Raw genomic sequence first — 13215 nt, forward strand, 5'->3', positions numbered from 1 at the left:
AGCGACGGAGGGAGGAAACTTGGGGCAGGTGACACGGCGCTAGGTTCCTCCGGCGGGGCGGGAGAAGCCTCCTGTGCGCCGGCCGGGCGGGACGGACCGGCAGCGCCATGCACGTCAATGGCAAGGTGGCGCTGGTCACCGGCGGGGCGCAGGGCATCGGCAGGGCGTTCGTCCAGGCGCTGCTGGGCAAGGGAGCCAAGGTAAGCCCCGGGTAGCGCCCCCGCCACGGGCACCGGCAGCCCCCGAGCCTCGGCGGGGCTCCGCTCAGCCCCGCTCCTTCCCTTCCCTCCCTCCGTCCCCGGGCAGGTAGCGCTGCTGGACCGCAACCTCGAGGCCGGGCAGGAGAGCAAGGAGGCCCTGGACGAGCAGTTCGAGGCGCAGAGGACGGTGTTCATCCAGTGCGACGTTACGGACCCCGAACAGCTGAAAGGTAAGGGACCAAGCGTCAGCGCTGCGCTCCGGCTCAGCGCGCCAAGGGAGCCCGGGCTGCTGCACCTATAGGTGCGCAATTATGGGTGCTGCAGGACAGCCTACTCCCAATCTCTCCTGACAGTGACTCAAAAAGGATTTGTTTCTGAACCTGCAGATGTGAAATATGACTGCCAGCGCGCGCATATTTCACTGTGTTACTTGGCACATCGTAAAGAAAAGCCAGAGAAATCATTTCCATTGAGCGCTGTGTGACATTTTTGCATAAAAGCCTCTGCAGAAGATAGTTGTTATTTTATGAGTAATATACATAAACTTTAAAGCATGGACTTGCTTTTTATGAGGCTTCAGTACAGACTCCAAGCTGCATTCTCTCATCACAGGAGTAATAAATCTCCGGGTTGCAGTGCTCTTTCCGTACAGCATGCTTGCCTTCAACGTCCTGCTGCTGTGCCGAAAGAAGAGTCGGCAAAAGATGGCACGCTGCTTTAGTGTGGGGTTGGATAAGGATCGATAAAGTTTTGCATATGTTTTGCAGATGCAGGGCATGGCAAGAAGCTTCCCTCACACATGATTGCCATTCATGTTAATGAATAAATCCTGCTTCCCACTGAGATCTTGGAATAGTTTGTAATTTTGACATACCCTTCACATCTCATAGTCACCACATCACTTCATTAAAGCTTCATTCTTAGTTAACATTCACAGGTAGTGAGTCACTTTTGGATTTTGACATAACTGTTGTTAGTACCCTTTCCCCAGATTCATTTGTGTCAGGCTAGATGTGAGCATTGTTAGTTCTACTTTTATGCACTATGCTTCACTCACTGCTTTCTCAACAGTAGTGGTGAAGCATATCCATTCCTCTTTCACAAAGCATTGCGGATAGTCCAGAACTCAGCAATATTTTTCCTAGCTATGAGTTAGCATGATTACACCTAATTCCAGTGTTTTACGTGGGAGATGCTGGACTTTAAACATGAGATCTGCTCTGATCAGCAAACTTTTTTGTTTGTTTATCAGCTAGGTTCATTACTGACTTTTTCTTCAAGTGGGAGGAGTAACTCAGGAGCAAGAATAAGCATCTTAAGGGTAGGAATAGCATGTGCTGCAGCCTGGCTGTTACCCCAGCATGTTTTCTCTCTCCCACTTCCCACATTTCCTCCTCATTTTAGTGCCAGGCTAGTGTAGGGCCTAAAGGCTGAGCTCTGGGAACTGGAAGGAGAATGATGGGTCAGTGGGGGAGGATTTGGAACCAAGTTAGCAGGAAAAGAATGATTAGAATAAGACTGGAGTGATGGCAAGGAGCAAGAGCAAGAAGCTCCTTATGCTTCTCTGATATTGCATTTTTCCCATTTAAGGTTGCTTAGCAAAAATTTGCCATCACAACTTCAAATCCTGTAGGGCTTCTGTTTGTTACTGCTTTGCCTTCTCTTCTCTTTCCTCACTTTTAATTGCAAACTGCTGATTAATAAACCTAATTTCACTCCTAGAATTTTTTGCATTTAGTGGATGCATTGAGTCCTATACTTGTTTTTTACAGTCAGTGTCATTAGTTTTCTTAGTTTAAGTCTTTCAGTACAAAACAAGTCACAGCCAGTACAAAACAAGTCACAGCATTAGAGCTTATGGGTAGAAAAGCAACTGCTTTATCCATATTCAATTCTTGCCTGTGCTTTTTTCTCTGTTGGCACTCTCACACATTCCCCCACAAAAATCTTCAACCTTGTTCCACTTTTTAAGTTACCATACACTGAATTTTGCTTTCCCTGAAAACTTAGGAAGCTCACTTATGACTGGTATTCCACTTATGACTTACTTTGCACTGTGTTTCTTACATCTCCATTTAAATGGATCTTCTTCTTCATTGTAATGATCAATGTTCTGCATGATCATCTGCTTTTATTTGATATGATTTCATAAGACAACTAGTCTTAAAGGTTGTCTTAGCAGTGTAAACAGAATTATTCTCTATTCAGAAAGGGAAGAATGAAAAATCAGTTTAGAAAAATGAGTGGGTGATAAGATTCTTAAGAATTTGTAGTGAGAATCTTATTTTCTGTGGGAAGGTAACAGATGGACTATTGTAGACAGGTAAACTTCTACCAGAAATATTTTAAATTTCATAATCATTCTTTATTTTAACATAGATATGCAAACAGCTGAAAAACATTTTGCTATTTTCTTAAGGTGCAAGCTAGAAAACTACAATTAGTCAAGTCAATGTGTGAATTTAATAGTTAATGCATATTATTTGGCAGAAATACTGTTATCTCAGTGTTTTTGAAAGCAAAAGATTCTCTTAAGAGTGGAGTTGACGAAATAGGCTATTTCAAAAAGGCTTAAAAGTGAATGGGAGAGACATTTTGCAAAATTTGGAAGCTAACTCAAACTGCATTTATTGTATTAATTGAAACTAAGCTAAAGTAATCAGTTCTGCTCCTAAGCCAACTTTTTAGTTGCCCTGGCTTGTGCAGGACTGGGAAGATGAGGAAGGATGATTGAAGAGTTAAGGGATCAGAGAATGAGACAGCAATAAACATAACAAATCCCTGAAAGGCAGAAAGCCAAAAAGAGATGCTTTAAAATATTAAAATATTCTGTTACAGAAGAACATTAGAAAGTCTGTACAATAAGGGTAGTTGGACAAATAAAAAGTTTCCCAGCTACTGCCCAGCTCTTGTTCTGATATCAAGATGATGACAGTGATGGACCTGTGTCATTCAGCTTGTAAATATAAACTTGTAACAGCACCAACATCTGGTGCTTTTGTAAAGCCCTGCAACTACCAAAAAAAAAAAAAAAAAAGCTAGATAGCTAGATCTCTCAGAGCTACTGCTACTATTGACCTGATTGACACTAATAGCCAAAGAAGAAGTACCAGAGAAATACCAGAGAATTCAGAGGATCCTGGGATCACCCTTTGGTGAAGTAGTTTCATTAAGGCCCGCTGAGCATAATTTCACTATACCTGAAATACTCTGGGTTTTCAATCAGTCACCAACTGATGTTTTTTAAAACAATATAGTGGAGGAGGGGTGTTTTGCATAACGAAAAATGTTTAGTGATTAGAAATATCTGGAGGGAAGAACAAAAAAGCTATATATGTATTTCAGATAAGGTCTGCAGTCATGGAAAAACTTAGTCTGGAAAGAACATCTGGAGGTCATCTCATCCAACTGTTCTGTCAGAGCAGGGCCAGACTAGATGCGTTTCCTCATCACTATGACATCATTGTATTTTTCCATACACATCTTTTATCTTAGTTCAAACACTGTCACCTGGGAGAACACAGTGTCACTGTGGAAGTTTCCCAGTTCTTTATTTTTAAATTCTTTGGAAGACAGGTCATTATTTTCATCAACAGAAGAAGATGTGAATTTGTGAGATGTTATTAAAGTTACCTGATGTATAAAAATATCCATTTCATAAATGGATAAATTTAATCAAGAACTGTGATGAATTGTTTTTACTTAAAAGATTCATATTAGTTATATCACTGGATAAGTACTGCATTCTTTAAATAAGTTAAATTCAGACTCAGACCAGAGTCCATGGTTCTGAACATATGAAGCTTTTATTTTGCATTTAAAATAGGTGGAGACAGATCTGGAATTTATTAACTACATCAAACTCGAGATGTAAGTGCTTAATTTATATAATAAGGGTGCCAAACATCCTATCTAATACAAAATATATGGGTGCTAAGAACTTTCATTTGCTCATGTTAGACATTATGAAACAGAATGAAAAGCTTAGTGTGGTATCTTAATTCCTTCAGTTTTCCTGAATATGTTTAATATTGGTGAATGGTTAGATAAAACACGTAATTCTGTGTTGCTCATTAGTGATTAAGAAAACAGTTGAAACATTTTGGTGGATTAATAAAGCGTGTGTTTGTAAGTATATGCTGTATTTTTATATTTAATGAATACATGTTTTATTTCTGTGTCTTATTTTCCATAAGTACTAGTTTAACTTTGGATTTTACTATAGGTGCTTTCAAAAAAGTAATTGAACATTTTGGAAGGCTGGATATTGTGGTTAATAATGCTGGAGTGAACAATGAGAAGGACTGGGAAAGCACTATACAAATTAATTTGGTAAGTATTATCTCTTTTCACATACTCATACTTCAGTAATTGATGCTGGAATACACTTAACACTCCTTGGCTTATACAGATCATGCCATGTGACAAAACATGGATTATTAGTCTGACAAGCACAGCTGTTCAAAAAATAACCATCTAACTGCATGTGTACAAAAAACAAATGTCTGTGTGGTGGGTCCTTTATGTTGTCTATCCAAGATGTTAGCCTGAGTAACTATGCCATATACCAGACAACATTCTCCTTCTTATGAAGCCCAATGAAATCCCACAGAGGTGTAATAATTTGGTATCCAACGCAGTAGATCTACACCTACATGAGGCCAGTAGGTGTATATGAATGTTTTAGAATATTTTAGTTCCCTGTTAGAGTCGGCTGGACTGCATTAGAAAGTAAGTTGCCATCTGTTGGTACTGCAAGAAAACTTATTCAGCCACGAGCTCCTACATTTTCTTCACCACTGAGCATACAGCTTGAGTTTTTAATATACGCTATTTCACTATCACACCACTTAAGAGCATTTGATAAAACCAGATACATTCAATGAATGTGTAAAATTTATTTTCAAGCAGACTGCCACTGGTTCTTTGACGTTATCTGGTATCTGGCTAACCCTATGGTAAAATCTTATTCCTCTCATGAGGGGAGACTTCACTAACTATCTCAGTTTCTGTTTTGTTTTGTTTGCTTTTAAAATTTAGGCTACACAGTTAGGAGATCTAAGCTCCAAAAGAAAGAACAAATTTCTAGGTTAATAAAATGGCCAGCTTGTGTTCTACCACCTATGAAGTTCTAATTGGATGGTGATTCATCAAGTTACTCCTATGGCCATGCTTAAAAGCAATCTTGATCTGCAAAGGCACTAGCAAAAGAAAGCATGGAAGAGTACTATTTGGAGTTTGAGTCCAATCATTCATGAGGAATTTGTCAGACAAGCAGTATAGCTCAGGATATGAAAACTAAAAGCTTGGTTTTGTCAAAAGTTTTATGGACAAAGGTACCTGAGTCTTTGAATTCTATCTCTCTGAAAACTAACAGACAATCAAAAAAGACCAGGATAAGTAACACAAGATGTATATGAGACAAGCTCTAGAAAAACAATGGAGAAATCCATATTTTAAAAAAAAAAAAAAAAAAAAAAAGTTATAGATGTAGCAATATTTTTCTTTACCTTTTAAATCTATCCAAGGTCAAATTTGCTTATTCTTGGAAGGCGCTAAACTGAGACCACAGATTAACGTTTCCACAATAAGAGAAATGATTATTTTTATTATGTTCATTTTCCTTTGTCTTTTCTTTATATCTTTCTTAAGATGTAACTATACATATTTTTTCTTCTCTCTTTCATTTCTGAAGTATTCTGACAAATTAAACAACAGGATATTTCATATTTTGAACCTACAGAAGTGTGACATCATCAGTTAAATGCAACATGAATACATATTGTCAGAGATCCTTTGAATTTAAAGGAATTCAAGTTCTAGATTACTTATTTCTTTTTATTTTGTGCCTGAATTAATATGAGATATAATTTACTATAGGCAGCCATCCATGTGTCAAAAGTGCTTGCACATAGTTAGTCACAACACACAAAAAAAAAATGAAGACCATGTGTGAAACTCATTTGTCTGTGATTCACATATAAATTTAGCTCAAAAATTGAAGGTATCTGTGGTCAACAAATCTTGAAGATATTTAATGCCCAAGTAAATATCTTAACTTACAGACTGATGTCCAAACAAATTTGCAAATGTGGGAGGTAGGGGGAGGATATTGTAATTTATACATGATTGTTTGGGTTAATTCACTATGTGTGTCCTCCTGATTTAATTCATAGTCGAACGTTGAATAAATGCATCAATTCATGACTAGAACAAATACATTTAAAATGATCAAGCCAAGTAAAAGCACAACCATGTGGGTTAAGTTAAGGACACATTAAGATATAAATATCTTAATTACTCTTTTGATTTAAATATTCTTTAACTACCTAACCTTGAGCCAACTACCTAGCTTATTTCCATAGGGCATTTCTGTCTAGTTACTGTAATTTCCATGAACCAAGATATAAACATTTTATGCTTCTTACTTATTAACTGTAACACGGAACAATAACAGCTGCTGCATGCAATATGCTATGTTGACCAGTTTCATAAAATATGTTTTGCTTCTGGTAGAGAAAGGAAAAATTATGTACAAAAAATGCAATTTAAAAACGTCTCTATTTCTCCTGTGTAGGGCATTTAAGTATCCTTTGCATTATCTCTAAGAACATGAATAACCTCAATAGGCACACATTTTGATACACATTATGCAAACATTGGACAGATTTTTTTAAAATTTTTTTTAAGGGGGGAAAAAAAACTCTACATGCCAATCTTTGTCTTGCTGATATTATTTATATATTTGTACAACAAATATTCCCTGCCCCAGTTTAAAGTACAAAGTACAAAAGTAGAGCGGTACAGAGCAAGATAAATCAGAGCAAACACATACGGGGTGTGTTCTTTATGGCTAAAACAGTTCACAGAACCGGTTGGTCTTCAAGACCTTTTTTAAAGGAGGGCAAGGAAGTTTCCTGAGAGCACTGCTTAAAAAAGCATGAGGAACAGAAATGAAGAGCACATTTCTGCTACAATGGGACATGCTACAGAAGAAAAAAGAGGAGATAAAACACAATCCCTGCTTGTATCCAGTACAGATTCCTGTGAAGGAAACAAGACAGCTTGATAAACATGGGAAGGAAAAAAAGAACATCAACCACTAGAAAGATTTTTCTTGCAGTGCTTTCCAGCTCTTGCTATATTTTGTACTAAACAATATCCACCTTTTAATTACTTTATTCATATTTTTATTAACACTCTTAGTTCAGCATTCCAGCAATGCCATACATTCCCCACCAGAAAACTCCAAGACTGTTAGTGTTGACTTGATCAAAATTAGCTTGAGACATTGATTCAACTATGATATCCATATAAATTCCACCATAAGTGGATATTACCAGTGTTGTTTCAACAGTTCATGACATAAACATACCCGTACACCGAAAGGAATGAGACATAACATACATTCTTACCAAGAGTCCTACCGACAGTCATCCAGAATGACAAAAGCAGCATTTCTTCCATTCAGCTTCACAAAAACTTACACCTAAGGAATCCAGATATTTTATAGTTTGACTTCCCCCCTTCTTTTCACCTAAATGAGAAAAAAAAAAAAAAGTGCCCAAATTTTGATGAGCTTTAAACCCACATTAGTTTAGTTAAACACAAGTTGTTCTGAAAGGCTTTCTTTTCCTGAGGTTGTATGCTTTCTATAGTGGCTGCTATACTTACAGTATCTTTTCTCTTTACAAATGTATTTAGTACATTTTATACTAACAGAATTCCCAAATTAACTTGAAGGTCCCTCTTTATGCTCATAGTAGAGGTTTCTGAAGACTGACATAGGTCACACTATACAGTTAAAATGAAACAGTACATGAATCACATATCCTTACATCATAAATATTACCTGAATTCAAAGTGCAGGAGCATTTTACATAAAGTTTTGACCATGTTATTTTCTTTCTTACACCAAAAAAGAACACATGGGATCCAATTATTAAAGTGTTACCCTGCTCAGCATCATAGCTTCATCTAATTTATTTTGGAACAACTTAATAATTAAATGTCTTTTTTTTTTTTTAAAGAGAAATTTAATGCTGATCTCCAAAGATTATATATATTTCCTGGTACACAAATTTGGTCCAGAAAGTATAAGCCTCTAAAAATCTCTAAAGCATTCTGCTAGGAAAGCACTATTAATTAACATGTAGGTGAATACCTGCTTAGTTTTTATGTATCTTATTTATCTAGTTTCACAGGAAAAGAATTGTGAGGTAGTTTTTTGTTGTTGTGTGGTGTGTTTTTTTCTTTATGCTCTAAAGCAAAAATGACGTAATAATATTGTATTGTAATAAAAAGTTTTGAAAATTGTTTCAGGGACAGTTCACAATTTTAAATGACAGTTAAAACATGTATTATTTCCTCAATCTTAATAAAATAAGAGAAGATGTGGTTTTAGGCAAAAGTAGAAGAAAGTGGGAAAGTTGGCATGCTACCTCAATTCAGGATTCAGAATAAAATAGTGTGAAGTAAACTATGTAGCGGAATTGTTCTTACTTAATCCCTTGTCTGCATTGTAATGGTAACACCAGTAAAGTGAAAAGAAAAGGAAAAAAAAAAGAAAAATATACTTACAAAATATGTCAGCATAAATACAAAATGTCCAAAGTCAGTTATCAGAAATTTGTGACTGAAGTGTTCTTAAGGAAAACCAAGCTTTTTTTTCTTGATATACTGTGGAAGTATGGGTAGAGGGGTAAGAATTGCTTGTGAAGAGGTTTATTAACATCTAAAAGGTCTTTGAGGATAGTCACAGGAAGAGATTTAGGGAAATGTTGAAATGCTAGCCAAATTTTAGAATTAATATCCCCAAAGATTTGAGTAGCTAGCTATCATTTGCTCTGATAATTAAATTAAGTAATGAGAGCTGTCTTACTCCCTTGTGTACCCCATTTGCATTGCTCATTTCCTGGGTCGTAAGGAGGTAGTTAAGTTTCATGTGCAAATGATGAAGTACACTAGGAGAAGCATGAATGTGAGGCTCAGTTTAATACAGTTCATGGTGAAATAAAATTTCCAGCAACCAGCAAACCTTGCAGAATCAATTGATGTGTTCATTAGTAAGGAACTATTCCTCAAAAGGCCAGTTAGCATCTCAAAAGCAACCTTAAGGGTAAGTAGGCAAATATCAGAAGTGATTTATTTTATTGATTTTGGGGACAAATACTTGGTGATCATTGCAAGGCCATTCCCTCGTGCAAGCCAGATAAGGGATCTCTTGGGTGTGTGCTACAACCTTCACCTTGCTTTGGAGGGTGTATGCAGCAAGGTTCGTGTACCTTGCTTTCCTTTCCCAGTGTACCAGGGGAAATGACAAGGGCTGAGCTTTCATCCCAAAATAATATGACCAGGACATATGGCTGGATTCAGCAGCTGAGAATTACAACCTGGCCCTACAGTACAGACAAGCAAGTAATGTTTCTTAATGCTACTAACATAACTGCTCAAAGTGAAACCTTCTGAAACAAAACAAAAACAAAACACAGTGCTGTCTGTAGGTGAGTAAATTGCACCGGTAACTAGTTTGTCAAGCTTGCATTCTAAGGCAACAAGAAATACACAAACTCTGTTGTTCAATGGCTTAGTCACTTATTTCTTCGGTATAATTTGATGCTAGAAACAGGACTACGTGCCTAGGCAGAGATACGGACACTAAAAAGTGAGAAGTAGCTATCATCTTAAAATTGGTGGAGTGAGGATCAATCCTCTAAGTACATTAAAGAAAACAACTGTAAGCATAATAATTTCTATTGCCCATATTGTCTTAGGAAACACAGATTTACCTTAATTGCACAGTAAGTCAATTAACTTCATAGGTTAATTTTTAATGCATGTTTACAGTACTCAATGTTGAAACACAATGAAAGACACATTCTTTGAAATAGGGACTACTTAAGCCTAGCTACTTAAAATGCAATATTATTCCTCTGTCCCTGAGGAACATTTGGGAAAAAAGGCAAAGAAAAACTGCATAACAAAAAACTTAAATGTAGTATTTCACTCCCATGCTGTAAAACAGCTATTGAATTCTAGAAAAGGAACAAATCCTACTACCCCTTCCTTTTGCCTCTCCCTCCCTAGGACTTCTTGCTTTCCACAGTTTGAGGCAGAAACTCAAACTCAAGACCCTGAAATTTCATTTCATATAGCAAGCAAATTAATGGGAGTGCCAAAGGACTTGCATGCTTACTACAACCCATCTGCCTCCTAGAAGATCTACAATAAAATCCCACCTCCCTGACCTACAAGAAAACTGATAACATTTTCCATGGGTTATGAAACTGTGAATCAATGGCTCTTTCATTCATTTTATGTGCAGTATGCCTAGCACAAAGGCCTGGGCTCCATTAGCGCAGAAACCTACATTATATATTAGGACTGATTACCATTTTGTTTTCTCAAAGGAAGTCATAAGAAACTACTTCAGCACTGAAACACTAAAAAAAAAGTGTGTAGTAAATTACTTCCCAAAGAATTGCCATTTGCAAATGATGATGATTAAAGGTATTCTGGAAGCCACCACTACAAAAGAAAATACTTTAATTATTATTATTACTTGTAGATCAAGCTAAGAGGTAAAATGAAATACAGAGTATGAAAATCAACTTACAGGTCTTAGGTTGGAATACAAGAACATTGTACAACACTGGGTAGGCAGATTCATAGAGCCAGAACAAACTGAATTAGAGGTCTATTGAAGACTAGCAGTCTGACTAGAATCAGTTTTGATATATACTTTCTTTTAGAGCAAGAATTAAAGCCATACAGCTGTGGGATACATAGACTTGTCAAGAACCTTAGATTTTTGTTTCTGATTTTGACACTGACACATAAATTGCCAAACAATTTGTTACATAAGTTGCTGATTACTGATAGGATGCTTCCAATAGCAACTGCAAATGTTTCGAGCATTCAAACAATTACTTTTCAAAATTTACCATGTTGTGAGAAACTAAGTTTTAGTTTTATCAGTTTATGCTTCAGAATGTCTGATCTCCTCTAATGCAAATCTGAGTTTTCCAGAAGCTAATATTAGGAGACATTAAGATTTAACTGAAAAGGTTTCTACTGGCAGGTATAGAGCAAAATTGCCTCCCTTGAGAGCACACTGAGACCTGCAGTACACCTTGATAGGTTGTCTTCTTTATTTGCTAGAGTAAAATATTATATTTTGATAAAAAAAACAAACAGCAGTATCACCGAGATCACAAGTGTTGTTTTTTTTCCAACAGTTATAAGGACAACCATTTAGACGTTCTACTGGTTATCAGCAGCCAGGAGCAAACAAGCTAGGAAAGAGCCGACTGTCCTAATTTTCACTTTTCCTGCATTTAATTGTAAATTTGGCTAATTCCCTACTCTTTGTTCTTGACATGTTTATGGAGAACATCCATGCAGCTGGGTGCAGTTGTAAACTAAGGAACTGTAAAAAAATTCTACCTTAAAATGCAACTCTTCTAAGAAGTTAATTCTCATAGCATATCTTTGCCATATAAAATGTCGGGCTTTTTTCTTTTTTTTTTCTTTTTTTTTTTTCAATTAGGAAATTTTAAATATGAACTTTACCTGAATTTCTAATTAAAAAAGACAAACTACAAATTGTTATTGGTTAGGAGCATAGGATTAAGTTACTATTCTTATATACACAGAGAATTACGCCACCTGAAAACATCTTCAGTTTATTTTAGTTTATTGAAAAGTAGATAGTAGACATTTTTCCATCATATTCCCAAAACCAGGAAAATGTGGTGCACAAAACACATCATTCTTTGTCTTACTTTCTGTTGTGAATTTGATGTTACAGTAAAGTAATAGTTGATAAACTTTCTTCTAGAATTCAGCCAAAATATTCTCATCCCAACACATCAGAAACCAAAGGTACATTTCATAAAAAAGGAAGCCTTAGGCTGCAATTTGAACACTTGCAAAGATGGATTTTGTAACAAAACCAAGCTCACCAAGAGATGCCAAGCTAGTGGAGTCTAGAGAGAAAAAAGAGCAGTACTATGATTTTGATAGAAACATCTAGCTACCCACTTTTTGCCTGTCTTCTAATTGTGGTTTGGCTGAGGACTCATCTTGCTTTATTATCTCTTTGAATTAGAAGGCTGGAGGAATAGAAAAACCCTCAAGGAGCCCCAAGCTACTTCCTTCTCCAACTGATTTATTTCCTCTAATCATCCTAAATGGAATTCTCCTTTTCTGTTCAGCAGGCTGAGCCACTGCTGCAGGGCATGATAGGACCTGCACCTGCTCTACAGAGACAGCATTAACCCTTGATTTTCTAAAATGTCTAGTATCATGCATATGTATGTGTATATATATATATATAAATTCACCATCCATCCTTAATACCAAGTCTAATTTCAGTTGAGCTGTCATTGAGTTTACCTTCAGACTAAATGTACCACACAGCAGTGGTACTAGACATAAATTATCCTGTTTTTCAATACATCCTTTGAAATTTAGATGTGGCCATCAACATTAAACACTGCAAGACTACTACTAAGCGTTCAATAAATAACATCGTTTTGATAATAAGCAAAATGCTTCTAGTGCCAAAACTTTCCAGAATAAAAACATAAAACAAAAAGCTTTTTATGGGAAGTTTTAATTTAAAAAATCTAAAACATTATTTCAGACTTTTGAAATATTCCAATATTGTGATTTTTATGTTATTGCAGAATATGGTATTGTGAAAACATATTTATATTTAAAATATCACAAAATACTACAACTACAGAAAATTTTAAAAAGCTCGTTCAATATCAATATTAGAAAGCAAACTTGATAATGACATTTCAAGTTCTTTTGTCTCTGTAAATGTGCAGTTTATTGATGTTACTCAGACACTGAAAAAGCCATAACACTAAGACATGCAGTCTTGCAAATATGATTCTGGTTAAAACGACAAGCATATTTCTTGTAGAAGGCAAAAAGACTTGAATTAAGATTCTTATGTTTTATAACATATCTGTCTAAAAACACCAGCTAGTAAAAATGAGATGCA

General features: G+C 36.2%; 1 protein-coding gene and 1 long non-coding RNA gene across 2 annotated transcripts in view; one reads left to right on the forward strand and one right to left on the reverse strand.

Annotated features, from left to right (window-relative positions):
- The window catches only part of HPGD (15-hydroxyprostaglandin dehydrogenase), a 26690-nt gene continuing 13475 nt past the window's right edge, over positions 1-13215 (forward strand). The window contains exons 1-3 of the mRNA XM_005027458.6: positions 1-200; positions 307-430; positions 4426-4532. Coding sequence (XP_005027515.1) covers positions 108-200; positions 307-430; positions 4426-4532 — 324 coding nt within the window. The 5' untranslated portion in view covers positions 1-107. The remainder of the gene's footprint in view (positions 201-306; positions 431-4425; positions 4533-13215) is intronic.
- Positions 4527-13215, reverse strand: part of LOC106019506 (uncharacterized) — a 26141-nt gene continuing 17452 nt past the window's right edge. The window contains exons 6-7 of the long non-coding RNA XR_011809005.1: positions 7616-7737; positions 4527-7244 (exon numbers count right to left, since the gene is read on the reverse strand). This is a non-coding gene — a long non-coding RNA (uncharacterized lncRNA). The remainder of the gene's footprint in view (positions 7245-7615; positions 7738-13215) is intronic.

This window comes from Anas platyrhynchos, chromosome 4 (assembly GCF_047663525.1).
Source record: "Anas platyrhynchos isolate ZD024472 breed Pekin duck chromosome 4, IASCAAS_PekinDuck_T2T, whole genome shotgun sequence".
In the NCBI taxonomy this organism is placed as follows: domain Eukaryota; kingdom Metazoa; phylum Chordata; class Aves; order Anseriformes; family Anatidae; genus Anas; species Anas platyrhynchos.